General features: G+C 35.2%; 1 protein-coding gene across 1 annotated transcript; it reads right to left on the bottom strand.

The window, feature by feature from the left end:
- Positions 1-1,942: 1,942 nt before the first annotated feature.
- Positions 1,943-19,739, bottom strand: LOC132749147 (negative elongation factor E-like). Its single transcript, XM_060738844.1, has 10 exons — positions 19,665-19,739; positions 16,429-16,501; positions 11,210-11,265; positions 10,784-10,954; positions 9,896-9,995; positions 5,387-5,470; positions 4,892-4,997; positions 4,178-4,232; positions 3,140-3,251; positions 1,943-2,694 (listed from the first exon to the last, which is right to left on the bottom strand). The coding sequence occupies exons 1-10, from the start codon at positions 19,737-19,739 to the stop codon at positions 2,621-2,623; spliced, it is 906 nt and encodes a 301-aa protein (XP_060594827.1). The 3' UTR covers positions 1,943-2,620.
- Positions 19,740-20,455: the final 716 nt, after the last annotated feature.

The raw sequence follows: 20,455 nt of genomic DNA, 5'->3' as shown, positions 1-20,455 counted from the left end.
CTCTCTGAACTGTCAAATCAGTAATGTGACGGGTATAGCTATATAGCACTAAAGACAAGACACATGCCTACATTTATCAATGCTGTAAATGCTTAAAATAATCGTACAAAAAATCAGAATATAGCATTTACTGTTGAACTATAGAGAGAAAAAATGATTAAGAATAAAAAGGTAAAGGTAAAGGTCTTGTTTATTATAGTGTCACCCCTACTGAAAGGGCCAGCCATTTTGACTTATGAGACACCTTTTGGTTGCATACCATGTACCTCCCAATTCCTACCACTATGCCAGGCGCCAGGCGGATAGAAATCGGTAACCATTCATTTTAACTACCTCGCGGCTCACGAAGCGGCCATTTCGGAAAAAGTCCCACGAGAAACATTCATCATTCAATTAACGCTCCCCGTGGGGCTCGAACCTTCGACCTCCCGATCCGAAGGCCACTAGGCCAACGGTACCGGTTATTATGTAATCAATTAATGTGACGGGTAAAGCTATTCGGCACTAAAGACCAAACATATACCTTTATTTATCAATACATTGTATTGTAAATGCTGGAAAAAATGTGCCGAAAATAATAATATAATAATTACTGTTGAAATTTAGTAAAAAAAATATTAAGAATATATATAATATACGAAAATCATGTGAATATGTTGTAGTTATAGACCTGATGAATCTGGATGCACAAGCCAAAAGTGGCGACTCAGTCGAGCTCAACGCAAGAGGGCTGGACAAAAAAATCAAAGGTTGCTATGAAAGTCAAAAGTTGCTATGGAAAGTCCATGTTTGCAATAGAATCACTTATTGCTACGGAAATTACTCGTTGATAAGAAAATCAGTATTTCCGATAGCAGTTAATGGTTGCTAAGGAAAGTAAATTGGTTGCCATGGAAGTCCATGGATGCTTTGGAAGGTCGATTGTTGCTACGGAAATCACTAGTTGCTAAATAAATAAAATGGTACTTAGGAAGGAAATGATTGCTACTGAAAGTCTATGATTGCTATGAAACAACTGATTGCTAAGAAAAATAAAAGGTTGCTATAAAAGTTAATAGTTGCTTAGCAATTAACTTATTGCTTTGGAAATTCCATATTTGCATGTAGAAATCATAGGTTGCTAAGTGAAATCAATGGTTGCTATAGTAGTCAATGGTCAGTTTATAAGCTGTTGATCTTCTGATTTAGAGAGAAAGGTCTACAAAGTTTCTTCTTTCAATTGCTATGTCAACCATAGTTCTGCATGAAATAAAATTCTTTAAACAATTTTCAAAGAGAGCTCCATGCCAGGAAATTTCTTGTTTAAACAATAGTGGCCAATTGCTATTAGGAGTTGTGTTATAAGAACATATCTGACACCATTAACAACGCACAACAGACGCAGAGAGATTAGCAAAAGCTCATCTTTGAGCTCAGGTTAGCTAAACAGGGGTTCTAGATGGGCTTTTCTTCCAGTATACTATTGTCCTAGTGAGCTTTTGTCATAAACTCATAAATTCTACAATGTAATTTAACAGAGGGCTGAAATTTGCTCTCAGTGCGAATGAACCTCAATTTTGCTTAATTCTCCAAGATATCTGACATTTTGTCGGGTTATGTGTGGGTATTTTACGCCATTTTTGAACACATTTTTCATCCATATCTCTGAGCTTGTTCAATCTCACCTGTTTTCCTGGATAACTAACCTGTAATCAGAGGCAAGAGACAAATAACCATTAGGCTAAATATCTGATATCAGCTGTCAGGAAGACATTTAGCTCCTCCTTGGGATTTAAACCACACCCTTGGTTACAAATCTGATGCTCTAAACTTATCAGCCTATTTTTTTCATAGGCTACACCATTTATCTTGAAACGATTGACTAGGACTCACATGTTATCATCTTCCAAGAACATGATGCACTCAAAGCTTAACAATAAAAAGAAACACTTTTAACATCTTTAACCATTTAATAATGTAACACAATGTCTGTAAAATCATTTAAAATACATAACTGACAATATATAAATACTTGAATCACGTAGTACCAAACAAAGACAAATCGATAGCTTTACAAATGCACTTATCTCTGCTTGCTTATTTCTTATACATATCTCAAATAATAAATCTTAAAATGTCTATATAGTTGTTACTGAATTAAAGACAATTTACAAAATTGCAAAAACAGTTTTTATCACCTCTCAAAATCTTAACCTTACAAGTGACACAATTAACATGTATACATGCACAAGTATTTATGTATACATTATGTATTTCTCTTTTTTTGCTTTTTCCCTATATGGTTTAAAGTCCCATCAACACTGTAAAGGTCATATCGTGATGTTCCAGCTATTTGGTGAAGAAAGACCATAACTGCTCCTCCATGTTGGCATCCAACTTTAGATAAGCTAGCTGGATTTCTTCTTCACATGAAAAATCCAAAATCCCTTGTGGAATTTTAGCACTGAGGTACAAGCGTTTTGAAATCAAAAAGGACATTTACCAAACAATTCCATGTCATTAGGTGAATATCAGTCGCAAGTATGATAAACGTTCAACGTTCCTTATTCTGATCTTAAAAACAAATTAATTTATCTTCCTGTAAATGTTTGTTAATTTCCTACAACAAACAATTGTTTTATCAAAACATGTCCTCCTCGTATGCCACTACATCTCTTTTATCTTTGTGAGATCCTTTCTGTGAATTGTTACTGGCTGAAAATATGAAAAAATAAAGATAGTTCAATACATCTGTAATACTAGAATATATTGTCCATATTTCAATTTATAAAATATCAGAAAATTGGCTGAAAATATGACAGAGGAAAAATAGTTCAGCACAATACAAAATAATACTAGTATACAGTAATATTCCTATTTTCATTTATCTTATTGTTAAAAAAAACTGGCTGAAAATGTGAAAATCGGAACTTGGACATTAACACTGACATACCTTATACAAATAAATGGACAGCTAAAACTGGAAAAAGGGCAAGCCTATTAAAGAGTTTTCAAAGGTTGAGAAATGATATTTCTACAAAATAATACAGCTTCATATACTATTGGCTATTTGACTTAAACATATAGATATTGACATCCCTTTTACAAACAATAACCAGGACAAGTCCATTATATTTTCAGAAGGGAAAATTATATTTACCTAGAGACGCCCATGAAGTGCTGGATGGATCTTGGCTGGTACTGTCAAATGATGGTTGCCTTCTTGCCATGGAGACACGTAACTGAACACTATCAATCATAGCGCCATCTACCTGCATGTATAAAAATATCTCTATAGTTAAAAACCTCTGCTGAGCGACCCTCTATATAGCAACTACCTCTTTACACATTTCACCTTTCTACTAATTGGAGCAACACCTCTTATCAACAACCAAATTCTTTGTCTCCTAAAGAGTGTTGCCCTAACAGTTGTTCTGTACATGCAATCTTCAATTACTGTACATGCTGTATAGGGAGCTCATGCCATCTCTGATGTTATGGGTAATTCATGATCAAATGATTAATACAACAATCATGTGTTGTACATGTATTCATGACATAGCAAAAGGAAAAAATCTTATCACATCACTTATTATTCTGCCTTCCATTTATCATTTCACTTCACAATCTAGATTCTACAAATTGTTGTTATAATCTTTGTTTTATCGCAATGTTTGTACAGTGAAGTAATCTAGGATTCATCAATACTACTTTCTAGTTTACAGATTTCAAGAATGCATCATTTCTGCAGTAAAATCAATACATTTTTCCATAAAATCAACCATCTTTTGCCTAAATCCAACAATATTTTAATGTCTAAAATTAACCATTTTTTTGCCTAAAATCACTTTTCTGTTTGTGTTAAATCAATTTTTGTATTAAACAACTATAAATCTATCTCTTGTGAAAAATCAACAATCATTAGTGCTAAATTAATCAATTTAATTAGCAATAATCCTTTGTGTCAATTTATATGTGTAAAACCAATATATTTCTTGAGATCAATTATTAGATACAATGCCCAACTTGGAACCTGATGCCTACCTCTACCAGTAAAGCTGGATGTTGCTGAAAGACCTATAGACTTTCTATGTAATTTAAAAATCCCCAACCTATATTAAAACTCACACCCTTACAATAAAACTCCCCATCCCTACCATAAAACACTCATACTACTACATTAACATAACAGACCCACCTCTTGTATGGCCATATCTGCACAGTCCATTTTGTCAAAGGTCACAAAACCACAACTAAAGATATACAAAAACATTGTATTAAAATACAATTATATAATCATTTCAGGTACAAAATATTTCCTTTCAAATACATCTACAATGATTTATAAATTGCCTGTATTTGCACTTATTGATTTTTTCCCAATAGCATTTAATAGTGAAACAGTAATCTTCATCTTTATTGTGTAGGATGGTAAGATAAACAAAGAGAAAATGGAATAGTGATCCTTGTGGAATAAAGGTTAATTTGTATGTACAACACCATTTTAACATTTGAGAGGTCTTGGTAAATTTGAGTAAATAATTCATTCAGCACTGCTACAAGTCACTCAGTTGAATGGGTATCTGAGCAGTTGTTGTAATTGTGTGTACCTGACTTAACCTATGAGGTTGGTGCAATTATGTGTACCTATGTGGTTGGTGTAATTATGTGTACCTGTGTGGTTGTTGTAACCATGTGTACCTGTGTGGTTGTTGTAACCATGTGTACCTGTGTGGTAAGTGTAAATATTGGTACCTGTGTGGTTATTATTGTAATTATGGATCAACCACTCTTTGATTCAAGCCTGTCACCTTAAGATAACAATATATACACTTTGAGAAATTGTAGGTAAATCTTTTACAATTGGCAGCTACTCTGGATTCTAGAGGAAAAACATACAATCTTAACTTACTTCCTTTCTTTCTCCATTGATATGTTGACAATATTACCAAAGTTATGGAAGGCCTTCCTCAGTAATTCCTCATTCACACCATGACCATGAACATACACAGTGTTACCTAAACAAAACCAAATTTCACTACAAGATTATAACATCAACAGAATTTTACTTTTCCTAATTTTTACTACATTTGTATTTTTGTGATCATAAACCTTTAAAGCCACGATATGCCTCAGAAACCAACTTTTTTCTTCTTGTTTAGAGAAAGGGCAAATATGAGTTTTATAGTTAACATCATGTTAGATGCTTATCACCTGAATAATACAGCCATGAATATGAAATTCTTTGTCATACAAGTAGCAAAATGTAAACAAAGTAGTACTTTGAATTCCATACAAAATATTAAATCACTATAACTGCACTATTTATATTTTAAGTTTGGATTAGCAGAGAGCTTCAGCTAAGGTTGCAATCGTTTTGCTGAATTTCTAGGGAGATTTAAATTACCTTTTTTAGGAAGAGGTTCCCTATCAGGTCTGTCTGGTCTCTCACGTCTATCTCTATCATCTCTTCTGTCCTCTCTTTCAATACCTGAAACACAGCCAAACAACAGACAAATTAGAAACAATACATAAGAGGTGATATTCATAACAAGAGGGCCATGATGGCCCTGAGGTCGCTCACCTGTATATAGGCCCCCCACCCCCGGGCCAATTTTTAGCTCACCTGTCACAAAGTGACAGGGTGAGCTTTTGTGATCGCTTTTCGTCCGGCGTCCGTCGTCCGTCCGTCGTCCGTCCGTCGTCCGTAAACTTTTACTTTAAATGACATCTCCTCATAAACCACAAGGCCAATTTCATCAAAACTTCACAGGAATGTTCCTTTGGTGGTCACCTTTAAAAATTGTTCAAAGAATTTAATTCCATGCAGAACTCTGGTTGCCATGGCAACCGAAAGAAAAAACTTTAAATATCTTCTTTTAAAAAACCATAAGAGCTAGAGCTTAGATATTTGGCATGAAACATCTTCTAGTGAGTGTCTACCAAGTTTGTTCAAATAAAAGCCCTGGGGTCAAAATTGGCCCCGCCCCGGGGGGTCATTGATTTTCCCTATATGCATATAGTGAAAACTTAAAAAATCTTCTTTTAAAGAACTCAAAGAGCTATGGCTAAGATATTGAGCATCAAACATGTTCTAATAGGTGTCTATCAAGTTTGTTCAAAGAAAAGCCCTGGGGTCAAAATTGGCCCTGCCCCAGGGGGTCATTGATTTTCCCTATATGCATGTAGTAAAAACTTAAAAAATCTTCTTTTAAAGAACCAAAAGAGTTAGAGCTAAGATATTTAGCATGAAACATGTTCTAATTAGTGTCTACCAAGTTTGTTCAAATAAAAGCCCTGGGGTCAAAATTGACCCCGCCCGGGGGGGGTCATTGATTTTCCTATATATGCATATAGTAAAAAACTTAAAAATCTTCTTTTAAAGAACTCAAAGAGCTATGGTTAAGATATTTAGCATCAAACATGTTCTAATAGGTGTCGACCAAGTTTGTTTCAAATAAAAGCCCTGGGGTCAAAATTGGCCCCGCCCGGGGTCATTGATTTTCCTTATATGTGTATAGCAAAAACTTAAAAAATCTTTTTTTGAAAAAAACCCAATAGCTAGAGTTAAGATATTAAGCATGAAACATCTTTTAGTGAGTGTCTACAAAGTTTGTTCAAATAAAAGACCTGGGGTCAAAATTGGCCCTGCCCCGGGGTCATTGATTTTCCTTATATGTGTATTAGCAAAAACTTAAAATCTTCTTTGAAAAAAACCCAAATAGCTAGAGTTTAGATATTAAGCATGAAACATATTCTAGTAAGTGTCTACAAAGTTTGTTCAAATAAAAACCCTGGGGTCATAACTGGCCCGGGCCCCAGGCGTGTCATTGTTTTTAACTATATGTGTATAGTAAAAACTTTAAAAAATTCTTCTGTTAAATAGCCCAATGAGCTAGAGCTTAGATGTTTAGCATGAAACATCTTCTTATGGGTGTCTACCAAGTTTGTGCAAATAAAAGCCCTTTGGTTAAATTGGCCCTGCAATGTTTGGGGGGGGCGGGGGGTTGGGGCGGCCTATATACAGGCGTGAGCGACCTCAGGGCCATCATGGCCCTCTTGTTACCTAAGGGCTTTTATTTGTTTATTTGAACAGACTTGGTAGACACCCATAAGAAGATGTTTCATGCTAAACATCTAAGTTCTAGCTCATTGGCTTTTTTAAAAGAAGATTTTTAAAGTTTTTACTATACACATATAGTTAAAAACAATGTCACCCCTGGGGCAGGGCCAGTTTTGACCCCCGGGCGTTTATTTTAACAAACTTTGTAGATATTTACTTAAAGATGTTTCATGCTTAATATCTAAACTCTAGCTATTTGGGTTTTTCCAAAGAAGATTTTTAAGTTTTTGCTATACACATATAAGGAAAATCAATGACCCCCCCCCCCGGCGGGGCCAGTTTTGACCCCAGGGCCAGTTCCCCAGGGCTTTTATTTGAACATACTTGGTAGACACCCATTAGAACATGTTTCATGCTAAATATCTTAGCTCTAGCTCTTTGAGTTCTTTAAAAGAAGATTTTTTAAGTTTTTACTATATGCATATAGGGAAAATCTATGACCCCCTTGGGCAGGGTCAATTTTAACCCCAGGGCTTTTATTTGAACAAACTTGGTAGACATTCACTAGAAGATGTTTCATGCCAAATATCTAAGCTCTAGCTTTTATGGTTCTTTAAAAGAAGATTTTTTAAGTTTTTACCATATGCATATAGGGAAAATCAATGGCCCCCGGGGCGGGGCCGGCCAATTTTTACCCCGGGGCTTTAATTTGAACAAACTTGGTAGACACTCACTAGAAAATGTTTTATGCTTAATATCTTAGCTCTAGCTCTTTGGGTTCTTTAAAAGAAAATTTTTTAAGTTTTTACTATATGCATATAGGGAAAATCTATGACCCCCTGGGGCGGGGTCAATTTTGACCCCAGGGCTTTTATTTGAACAAACTGTGTAGACATTCACTAGAAGATGTTTCATGCCAAATATCTAAGCTCTAGCTCTTATGGTTCTTTAAAAGAAGATTTTTTAAGTTTTTACTATATGCATATAGGGAAAATCAATGACCCCCCCCGGGGCGGGGCCAATTTTGACCCCAGGGCTTTAATTTGAATAAACTTGGTAGACACTCACTAGAAGATGTTTCATGCTTAATATCTTAGCTCTAGCTCTTTGGGTTCTTTAAAAGAAAATTTTTTAAGTTTTTACTATATGCATATAGGGAAAATCAATGACCCCCTGGTTCGGGGTCAATTTTGACCCCAGGGCTTTTATTTGAACAAACTTGGTAGACATTCACTAGAAGATGTTTCATGCCAAATATGTAAGCTCTAGCTCTTACGGTTCTTTAAAAGAAGATTTTTTAAGTTTTTACTATATGCATATAGGGAAAATCAATGACCCCCAGGGGCGGGGCCAATTTTGATCCCAGGGCTTTTATTTGAACAAACTTGGTAGACACTCACTAGAAGATGTTTCATGCCAAATATCTAAGCTCTAGCTCTTATGGTTTTTTAAAAGAAGATATTTAAAGTTTTTTCTTTTGGTTGCCATGGCAACCAGAGTTCTGCATGGAATTAAATTCTTTGAACAATTTTTAAAGTTGACCACCAAAGGAACATTCCTGTGAAGTTTGGATGAAATTGGCTCAGTGGTTTATGAGGAGATGTCATTTAAAGCAAAAGTTTACGGACGGACGGACGACGGTTGGACGACGAACGGACGACGGACGAAAAGTGATCACAAAAGCTCACCCTGTCACTTTGTGACAGGTGAGCTAAAAAGTGGTCAGTATCAATTAACTGAAACACAAACAATAGACAAATTAGACACAATACATAAGAGGTGATATTCATAAGAAGTGGTAAGTATCAATAAACTGAAACACAGTCAAACAACAGACAAATTAGAAACAATACATAAGATGTGATATTCATAAGAAGCTGTTAGTATCGATTCACTGAAACACAGCCAAACAACAGACAAATTAGAAACAATACATAAGAGGTGATATTCATAAGAAATTAACTGAAACACAGCCAAACAACAGACAAATTAGAAACAATACATAAGAGGTGACATTCATAAGAAGCGGTCAGTAACAATTAACTGAAACACAGCCAAACAACAGACAAATTAGAAACAATACAAAAGAGGTGATATATTTATAAGAAGCTGTCAGTATCAATTAACTGGTTTATTCAAGGATCTACGGGTTTCGGTCTTTCAAGACCTTCATCAGGATATATTTCAATGATACATGATTACTGAAGTACGAACAAAACGGCTACACAATGTGATGTATGTTACAAATAGACATATAAGTTAGTTTTTCTGGGCAAGATGCCAAGTTATTGTCCATTTAAAATGTTTCAAATATAATGGTTAACCACAGATCCTGTCTATGTTAATGACCATTTTATGGCACGGTGGAGTGTTTATATTCACCTTAAATGAATGTAATATTAACTTCTAAATCTAAGGTTGATTATAGATACCGAAGAGAAATTATAGTTGGTTTCAGTAACTAAACCTTAATTTTTTGTGATTAAATATGTAGATGTTAGTTGAAAAAAAAATTCTGTAGTTGTTTCCAGTATGTATAATTTTATAACAAATGTTATAAGTCTTAAAATCTGGTGTGGTATTTAGTTGCTGGTTCTTTCAATCTAAAATTTTAATTAGTTTAAAAGATTTATAGGTAGTTCAAAATATCGTTAATCTAATTAAATATTGTTTATCTTTTGAGAAATTGTTCAGGTATTTTAGGGTATTCAATACCAAAAAACAGAAATTGTGCTACCAACAGTACCAATAGCTTGGTCAGACTGTAGAGATGTACAGGTTGGCCTGATTCTACGCTGGAGACAAAGACTAATTACTTTTAGATCCAACACGGTAAGAGTTAACAAAACAAACCTCTATCTGGTCTTTCAGAAATTCTGTCCGGACGTTCCGGTGGTCTCTCACTACGAACAAAATTATCATATAACCCACGTACACGCTGGTGCCTTGGTCTCTGTAAATATACATCTATCATTTGTCCCTGTAGCTTAATAATTATATACTTGTATTATTTCATTGTCAAAACTAAACTGCGTAAAGTTGTGGCAAATATACAAACTATTTTCTTTTCAAATCATAGAAAAAGAATATGCGGTATAAAAGAATATGCCATATAAAACATTTATATACATACTTTTCACAGGTTATATATCTATGTATAAATGTTTGTTTGCTATATAACCCTCTTCTAGTATCTTGGGTTATATTGTTTTACTGGGTTTTACGTCACACAGATACAGTATAGGTTATATGGCAAAATTCCAGCTTTACTGGTGGAGGAAGACCTCAGGTGCCCTTCCATGCCTTATTTCAGGCACAAACAGTTACCCGAGTAGAACCATTGACGTTCCATAAGCTTAAGCTGAATAGCTTCCTCACATGAGAGAATTCAAAGTCCCTGTCGGGATTTGAACGCACAGCAGTGAGGGGCAAGTGGTTTGATGTCAACGACCTTAACCACTCCGCCGCGACACTTCTCTCGGGTTATGTAAACTTACAACATATCATACTACATCACATAACCTGTCTAAATAAACTAATGAAGTACATTGTACTTAATATGTTTATGTTACTTTTTAGTGTAACAAATTCAATTTAACTGAGTGCCGGTAACGAATTTTATTTCCTATTCTACCAGTGGTCTGTATTAACGCCCCAAATCCATAACAATATAAAGATTGTACCCAAAAATGGCAAATTATTGGTGTTACTATTAAATGCTTGAAATGCGCCTGTACTTACCCTGTCTTCTCTTTCAACTCTCTCCTCGTCATCCGGGTGTGAAGCAGCAAATGGCTGGAAGCCAACAGTGGCAGGTGTGGCAGGTAATTTCTCTGGGTCTTGTAGTTTCTTCTCAAGGTTACGAGATCTCTTAAATCCCTGCTTCTCTTTCTTGTCACTCAGTTTAATAGCCTGATAAAAGAAATGAATGAATGAATGAATGAATGAATGAATGAATGAATGAATGAATATATTCAAATGATCACATATGTTGGAGTGATGAAATTTTAAACAGATATTTGATTATCTTTTTATACCCAGGTTATTTCAAGGTATATGTACTATATTTTGTATTAAAACTTATGATGATCAAAGAACTGCAACATCTTGGTTAGAAAAAATTCTATATTTAGCATAAAGAAAAGATAAAAGAAGAAACTTAATTACCCCAGACATGACCAGCTTTTTAGCCTGTTCTTTAGCATCTTCTGCTGACTCATGTGCTATAAATATACATGTATATATTTACATGTAGCTAAACTATTTGATTTAAAAAATGCATATTTTACATCTTGTGTTTTAACATCAAAGATTTTAAATGTGCTACAAGGAAATTGTCATGTATTTGCCATCATAATAATCATATAATGATGATACTTTATTTCAAGTATTAATTGAAGCATCCTGATTGGTTGGGTTTTAGGTCATGTCAACATACAAATATAGTAGAGGTCATATGGCAACTTTCCAGCTTTAACTAGCGGAGGGAGACCTCATGTGCCCCTCTGTGCATTTGTACAGCCATCAACGTTCTGTAAGCTAGCTAGATAGCTTCCTCACATAAAAAAATCCAAAGTCCCTGGCAGGATTCATACCTACATGAGGGACAAGTGGTTTGAAGTCAACAATCTTCATCATTCTGCCTAACATAAAAGAGCATTGATCAATTTGATAACTTTTTAATTAACTTAATCCATGTTTATGCCTTTATTTCTTTACATGTTCTATTTCCAAGACCTTCAGTATTGTCTCACTAGCACTATAGTGATTACTTACTATGACTTACTTTCAGGCTGATTCGACTAATTTTGGGGCCTATCTGACTTGGGGGCTTATCTGACTTGGGGCCGATCTGACTTGGGGGCTAATCTGACTTGGGGCCGATCTGACTTGGGGGCTGATCTGACTTGGGGCTGATCTGACTTGGGGGCTGATCTGACCTGAGGCTGATCTGACATGGGGGCTAATCTGACTTGTGGGCTGATCTGACTTTGGGCCGATCTGACTTGTTTGCGTTGCACAAGCACTTGTGATTACAGTCTCCTATGACTTAGTGTCAAGCCAAATCCACTAATTTTGGGGCTGATCTGACTTCAGGCTGACTTGGGGGCCGATCTGACTTGGAGGCTTATCTGACTTGGGGGCTGATCTGTCTTGGGGGCTGATCTGACTTGGGGGCCAATCTGACTTGGGGCCAATCTGACTTGGCCGATCTGAATTGGGGCCTATCTGACTTGGGGGCTGATCTGACTTTGGGGCACAAGCACTTGTGATTACTGTCTCCTATGCATATATGATTATACATATGTACCTATCTTAAGAGCTGTCATTGATGGACAATTTTGTATCGATATATGGAGAGACAAATATAAACCATATATATCGACTTTCACAGTAGATAGAAAAACATATAATTATGTGTTTTAAACTAGAACTGCCACTATCATGGCGTGAATACCCCCGCATACCACTTTGTCAGAATCAACAGTGGCCATTTAGAGCTCAAGAACAACCTCCCTGCCAAATCTGAGGTTACTAAGCCAGTGCATTGCTAAGTTATGTATTCTACATGCTTCAAATGTGAAAATGTCAAAATCAATACATTGCGGACAGGGCATTCTTTAGCAATTGAGAAGAAAAGCTTTTTTTTTTGTCAAGGTCCCTGTGACCTTGACCTTTGACCCAGTGACCTCAAAATAAATAGGGGTCACCTTATAGTCATGATCAACATCCATGCCAAATATGAAGACTGTGTGTCAAAGGAATCGTAAGTTAATGGGTGGACAAACTTTTTGAAGTCAAAGTCCCTATGACCTTGACCTTTGATCCAGTGACCTCAAAATCAAAAGGGGTCATCTACTAATCATGATCAACATCCATGCCAAATATGAAGACTGTGGGTCAAAGGAATCTAAAGTTATTGGGCAGACAAACTTTTTGAAGTCAAAGTCCCTGTGACCTTGACCTTTGACCTGGTGACCTCAAAATCAATAGGGTCATCTTCTAATCATGACTAACCTCCATTCCAAGTATGAAGACTGTGGGTCAAAGGAATCTTAAGTTATTGGGCGGACAAGCTTTTTGAAGTCAAGGCCACTGTGACCTTAACCTTTGACCTGGTGACCTCAAAGTCAATAGGGTTCATCTACTAAACATGACTAACCTCCATGCCAAATATGAAGACTGTGGGTCAAAGGAATCTTAAGTTATTGAGCGGACAACCTTTTTGAAGTCAAGGCCCCTGTGACCTTGATCTTTGACCTGGTGACCTCAAAGTCAATAGGGGTCATCTACTTATCATGACTAGCCTCCATGCCAAATATGAAGACAGTGGGTAAAAGGAATCTTAAGTTATTGGGCGGACAAGCTTTTTGAAGTCAAGGCCCTGTGACCTTGACCTTTGCCTGGTGACCTCAAAGTCAATAGGGGTCATCTACTTATCATGACTAGCCTCCATGCCAAATATGAAGACTGTGGGTCAAAGGAATCTTAAGTTATAGGGCGGACAAGCTTTTTGAAGTCAAGGCCCCTGTGACCTTGACCTTTGACCTGGTGACCTCAAAATCAAAAGGGGTCATCTACTAATCATGACTAACCTCCATGCCAAATATGAAGACTGTGGGTCAAAGGAATCTTAAGTTATTGGGCGGACAAGCTTTTTGAAGTCAAGGCCACTGTGACCTTGACCTTTGACCTGGTGACCTCAAAATCAATAGGGGTCATCTACTAATCATGACTGACCTCCATGCAAAATATGAAGACTGTGGGTCAAAGGAATCTTTTAAGTTATTGGGCGGACAAGCTTTTTGAAGTCAAGGCCACTGTGACCTTGTACCTTTGACCTGGTGACCTCAAAATCAATAGGGGTCATCTCACTAATCATGACAAACCTCCATGCCAAATATGACGACTGTGGTCAAAGGAATCTTAAGTTATTGGCGGACAAGCTTTTTGAAGTCAAGGCCCCTGCTGACCTTGACCTTTGACCTGGGTGACCTCAAAATCAATAGGGGTCATCTACTAATCATGACTAACCTCCCATGCCAAATATGACGACTGTGGGTCAAAGGAATCTTAAGTTATTTTGAAGTCAAGGCAGACAACCTTTTTGAAGTCAAGGCCCCTGTGACCTTGACCTTTGACCTAGTTACCTCAAAATCAATAGGGGTCATTTTACTAGTCATGACTAACCTCCATGCCAAATTATGACGACTGTAGGTCAAAGGAATCTTTAAGTTTTATTGGCGGACAAGCTTTTTTGAAGTCAAGGCCCCTGTGACCTTGACCTTTTGACTAGTGACGCTCAAAATCAATAGGGGTGCATCTACTAATCATGACTAACCTCCATGCCAAATATGAAAGACTAAGGTCAAAGAATCTTAAGTTTATTGGGCCGGACAAGAAAACAAGAGCTGTCACAGGAGACAGCGAAGCTCGACTAATAAAATACTGGACGCAGTAAGGAGGACAAAACAAATTGAAAGAAAAATCAATTATGTATATTATGTTATTAAGTTATAGTAAAAAAATAACATTTGTTAACATTAATTCCAAGATCAAGGGAATAATTCTAGAAATAGTCATGCTAGAGTTATGGACCTTGTCACACAACATTTGTGTAATGATAAGAAATATATATTTGAAGTTTGAAGTAGATACCTTAAAAAGTAAAGAAGTTATTATATTTCTTAAAGAAAATCCTAAGTTCAAAGAGAGAGTTAAATCTGTAAATATTGCTTCAAGAGTTATGAACATTTGTCACATAAAATGTATTTGCATGAATTAGAATAAGTATTTGAAGTTTGAGGTAGATACCTTTAAAAATAAAAAAGTTATAATAAAAATAACATTTTTCTAGTAAAAAAATCTAAGTTTATGGGGAGATAATTTCTTGCAATATTGGTGCTAGAGTTATGGAACCTTGTCACATAAGATGTGGATGATGATAACGTAAATATATTTTGAAGTATGAAGTTGATCCCCTTTAGAAATAAATAAGAAACAGTAAAAAAAAAAAAATGTATGGAAAAATCTAAGTTCAAGGGAGATAAATCTGAAAAATATTGGTGCTTAGAGTTATGAACCTTGCCACATAAGATGGGGAGATGATAACGTAAATATATTTGAAGTATGAGGTTGATCCCTTAAGAAATAAAGAAGAAACAGTAAAGAAATAGCATTTTTTTAGGAAAATTCTAAGTTCAAGGGGAGATAAATCTGAAAATATTGGTGCTAGAGTTATGAACCTTGGTCACATAAGATGGGATGATGATAAGGTACATACATTTGAAGTATGAGGTTGATCCCTTAAGAAATAAAGAAGTAACAGTAAAAAATAGTATTTTTTAAGGAAAATTCTAAGTTCAAGGGAGATAAATCTGAAAAATATTGGTGCTAGAAGTTATGAACCTTGTCACATAAGATGTGGTTGATGATAAGGAACATATATTTGAAGTTTGAAGTTGATACCTTAAGAAATGACAAAGTTATTAGCTGAAAAATATTTTAACTGCACCAAAACTTTAATCTAAAATCTGGACGCGGACGCGGACGCCGGGGCGAGTAGGACAGCTCTCCATATACTTCGTATAGTCGAGCTAAAAACAACGGACAGCCGGACGGACGGACAGCCGGACGGACGGACAGCCGGACGGACGGACGAGCTGATTCCAGTATACCCCCCTTACAACTTTGTTGTGCGGGGGTATAATTAGGATCATAGGGTTATGCATGCTTAACCTATAGCTCTTCAGCGCTTCTTATGTAAAATTCTTCCAAGTATAATTTCCAATAACCGTAAATTATACCATACCCAGACTATGGTATAATTTTCAGTTTTAAAAATCGAAGGAGTAAGTGTTTCTGGGCAGAGCTATAGGTTAAAACAGATACACCATTGGTGCGTTGACGATTTCTGGGTTTGCGTAAATTATACCATAATCACGTGACCTTTCTTATGCCTTAACCTCACGAGACGAAGTAATGGTATATCTATTACTTGTACAAGTTGTATGAGACTACTTATACTACAAATTAACAGAAAGAGTCTTTTTTCTGATACTTTTATCACTGAAAACAGAGTTTAAAGTTCAAGTTAGCCAAGAAAACTGGAAAAAGTGGCTTCTCTCATTTAAGGCAAAATTGAGAAGTATATATTTATTATTAGACATTAATAAATTTTAGCTTGTATCGATATTTGAAATTGTGTATCAATATTGTATCGGATGATGAATATCGCGATATTCAATGACAGCCCTACCTATAATCTTACTATTTTTCTTTAGTGTACTGAATTTAACTGACAGTACATATAAAATTTGCCATCAAGGAATTTAGAACATTTAACGATTCAACCAAAATGTTAACTGCAACAAAATAAGAATTACGTCTTTTCACTGGCTTTTCTTTAACTGGTTCCCTCTCTGGTTTGACTGTCTTCAATGCTTGCAACTGCTTTTTCTGTAAAGAAAATAACTTCTATTGAATTGCTTGGCCTTTTAAAAGATACCATGATATTGTTCTTGTCATTTAGTTGATATAATGGATGGATGATTTAAATTCTCAATGGTTTGACGGTAAAGATACACTATAAACTGGTCCTACCACTAAACAGGTTTTAAGCTAGCAGTCTTGGGCCTTAACCACTAAAAAGGTAAAGATAAACAACATTTAAATGGGATCCTTACATTTTTCATGGTCAGTGTAAACATTTACAAAAATGTGTTAATCTTAGAGATGTAACAGGCATCAAAAAGACTTAAGTGCTGACACTCAATGGTGTTTTATACTCAGGCATCAAAAAGATTAACATCATTACTCAATAGTGCATTTTACTGGCATAAGAAAGACTAACATTAATACTCAATGGTGCTTTATACTTTACACTAATACTCAATGGTGCTAAATGCTTTACACTTAACACTTATACTCAATGGTGCTTTATACTGGCACATAAAGAGTCAAAGACTAACACTCAAAAATACCTGATGGTGCTTTATACTGGCATCAAAAAGACTAACACTATTACATAGGGTTTCTTAATCGGACAAAAATCATAATCGATCATCGAAAATAATCGAACAACCTTTTTCGATCAATCATCGATTATATAATCGAAACATTTATGATAACAAAGTAAATATGTACAATGCACATATCATGCTTTAATATTTATAAGAATTCCATTAATATTCTATATTTTGTGTAACTACCACTTAATCATTTGATAAACTAGTTACTCATGCTTATGTTCATCCTTGAGTAAAATATTTTAATCAAATAAATTCATTATATCTATGAAATTATTATGTCTCAATTCCAATAAAGGAATGAATAAGCTATGTATGGGAACAAGAGAAGTTGGTCATCAATAAAAATGCCAGGTCTTTTTAATGACACTATATATTTATATTGTAACCATCTTTAGTTTAGTGAGTAGAATAATTGTACACATATCTTCTTTGTTTGAAGTCAAAACATGTTTATTTCATATTTACAAATAGCAATTTTCTAATTTCAAATTTGAGCATAGTATGTCTGTAAACTAAAATGCCTCACTGTCAACTATTAACCTCATGGTCACCAGTATGCTTTCTCATTCATTTTAATTAAAATTATTGGGTAAACCAAAGCTGGCTTTGATTTAAAGTGTTGTTATAATACAGTGAGTCACTTAAGTAACAGCAAGAAGATAAATAGCCGATGATCGATTATTGAACTTTAAATTCGATCATCGCTAATCGATCCTATAAACGATCAATTATCGATTATACTCGATCATCGTTTAATCCCTACTATTACATATACCTGATGATGCTTTAAACGGGCATAAAAGACTAACACTAATACGCAATGGTGTTTTGTACTGGCATAAAAAGACTAACACTAATACTCATTGTTGTTTCATACTGGCATAAAAAGACTAACACTTAATACTCAACGGTGCTTTATACTGGCATAAAACAACTAACACTAATACTCAATGGTGCTTTATACTAGTATAAAAAAGAATAAATTGGCAAGCCAATGAACCAAGTTTTTGGGTAGCATATTTACTTGTATTAAGATTTATTAAATTTTTATGTAATATCTGTCATCTTTTTATTTATATGTGCAGCACAAGAAAACTTCACAAAAAAGTCATATCAATATTTCTTCAATGCTTATACAATGATTGTAGAAAAAAAAATATGTTGAACCTGGGACAAAACATGTAACCCGAAACAAGCAAACTTCAATTTAGCCCCATTTTTTTTCGTCACTAAGCAGAAAACAGTGTGAACCCGCAGGGCATTTTTCCCCAACATATTCAGAATGCCAGAAAAAAATGTTGTAAAAATGTCCAAAATTGCAGAATTTACAGTAACTACATGTGTATAGTACAAACTGCAACACATATAATGAAGAAATTAATAGCTTCTATTAAGAGCATTTTCTATTAATATTTTCTTGTATAGTTATTTTAAAAGGTTTCCTTTAGAAAAGAAATTTGTTTTCAAGGGAAAATCAACAGAAAATTTAAAATGCCACACACACAATTGGTAATTTTATGCTCCTGAAAAAAGGAAAAACCCATCTAATAAATGGCATTGTGAAGCCTCTGTTGACAGGTAGTAACTATATTAGGGAAAAAGTGCTGACCCACCAACTTACTTCATTTTTTCCCCTTCGCACATTCCCATCATTGAGAAGGCACAGGGCAATGGCAGATAATTGAAGATCCAATGCATAGTTAAGACAGCAAGTTTGCATTTTTTCTACAGCTCTGGGTTATGTTTAAAGTAAAAGAGCAAGTCTGCATGAAGTTAGCTGCTGATGTCCTGACTAAAGGTCAAGGGGAATGTCACTTGATCTACTGATTAAACTTTGGCATGTCAATATCACATATATATATGACGCTGACAGACTACAGGACAACCGACATAAACTTGAAGTTTGGGAACGGGACTAGGGAGTTCAACCAAGACAAGTGTGAGGTGCTGAGGATCACCCGTAAAAAGAACCCCACCATCTTTCCATACACCCTACATAATAAAACTCTCAAATCAGCAGAATCTGCAAAATACCTTGGAGTAACTATCTCTAAAGACCTAAACTGGACACAGCATATAAATAACATCACCTCCAAGGCCAAAAATTCTCTAAGATTCATCCAGAGAAACGTCAAAACCCAAAACAGGCAACTAAAAACATCAGCCTATGTTACTTATGTCCGACCACAACTAGAATACTGTTCCACCATTATGGGCACCCCTGGCAGAAACATCTAAGTCATAAGATTGAAAGTGTCAAGAGCTGCGGCCAGATTTACTGTAATAATTATAATTTCGACAGTAGTGTAACCCAAATGCTAAATGAACTTGGGTGGCCTTCCCTAGAAAGCCGCAGACTCCCAGTCCTTTTTTTAGTAGTGTTCTATAAAACCAATACAACCTTGATATATGTTGACCATAACCATCTGACCCCAACAAGAAATCTAAACTTCCTGATCCCCCAGTCCTGTACCAAATATCATCTAAATTCCCTACTTCCCTAGAACTCTCAGGTATTGGAATAGCCTTCCAATCAGGTCAAATCCAGTCCCAGCCTAGATGCCTTCAAGGATTAGGTTGGCGACAGTCACCTTCAAGTCCCAGTATGCTTTTAATCTTGCACTATTTTCTTTTATCCTTGCACCTTTTTTTTCTGTGATCTTCATCTTTTAGTACGCACCTAATACTTTTAACACAGTTTTCCTGAACAAGCGCCTCCCAGTCATAGTCAGAATTGATTGTTCAGGAGAGTTAACATGTAGATTGTAGATGTATATCTTTATATTTAGCTCCATGATTGATTATTAGCATAGCGGTATGCCTAAAATACGAAAGTGAGATTTTTGACGAAAGTGAGCGAATGTGAGCGAAAGTGACTTTATAAAAATAGTAATTATAACATTTTAATAGACTTTTAAAAACAAAAACTTGCAGTTTGTAGACGTATATTATTAGAAAATAATTATATTTATTAACAGAAAAAATCATAATGATGATTTAATCGCTACTAATTTGCATAATTTCTTATACTGCAGTACACAAGTTCTTATATCTTCCTTTCGTTCACATTGAAAAAACTACGAAAGTGACTTATAAAATATTAAATATTCTGTTTTTAATTGAAATTTTTTACTAAAATTACAATTTGTAGATGTATATTATCAGAACTTGATGATACCTATTTTTTAAAATAATCATTATGATGATTTAATCGCTATTTATTTGCATTATTTTTAGACACAAGTTCAGATACATGTATCTTCCTTCGCCATTTATTTGCATAATTTCTATACACAAGTTCAGAAATCTTCCTTTCGCTCACATTGAAAAATACTAAAGTGACATATAAAATATTAAATATACTGGTTAAGTTGATTTTTTA

This window comes from Ruditapes philippinarum, unplaced genomic scaffold (genome assembly GCF_026571515.1).
Source record: "Ruditapes philippinarum isolate M1 unplaced genomic scaffold, ASM2657151v2 ctg8664_1_1_1_1, whole genome shotgun sequence".
Taxonomy (NCBI): Eukaryota; Metazoa; Mollusca; class Bivalvia; order Venerida; family Veneridae; genus Ruditapes; species Ruditapes philippinarum.
The sequence above is the reverse complement of the archived record's forward strand: the minus strand, read 5'-3'. Positions and strand labels throughout refer to the sequence as shown.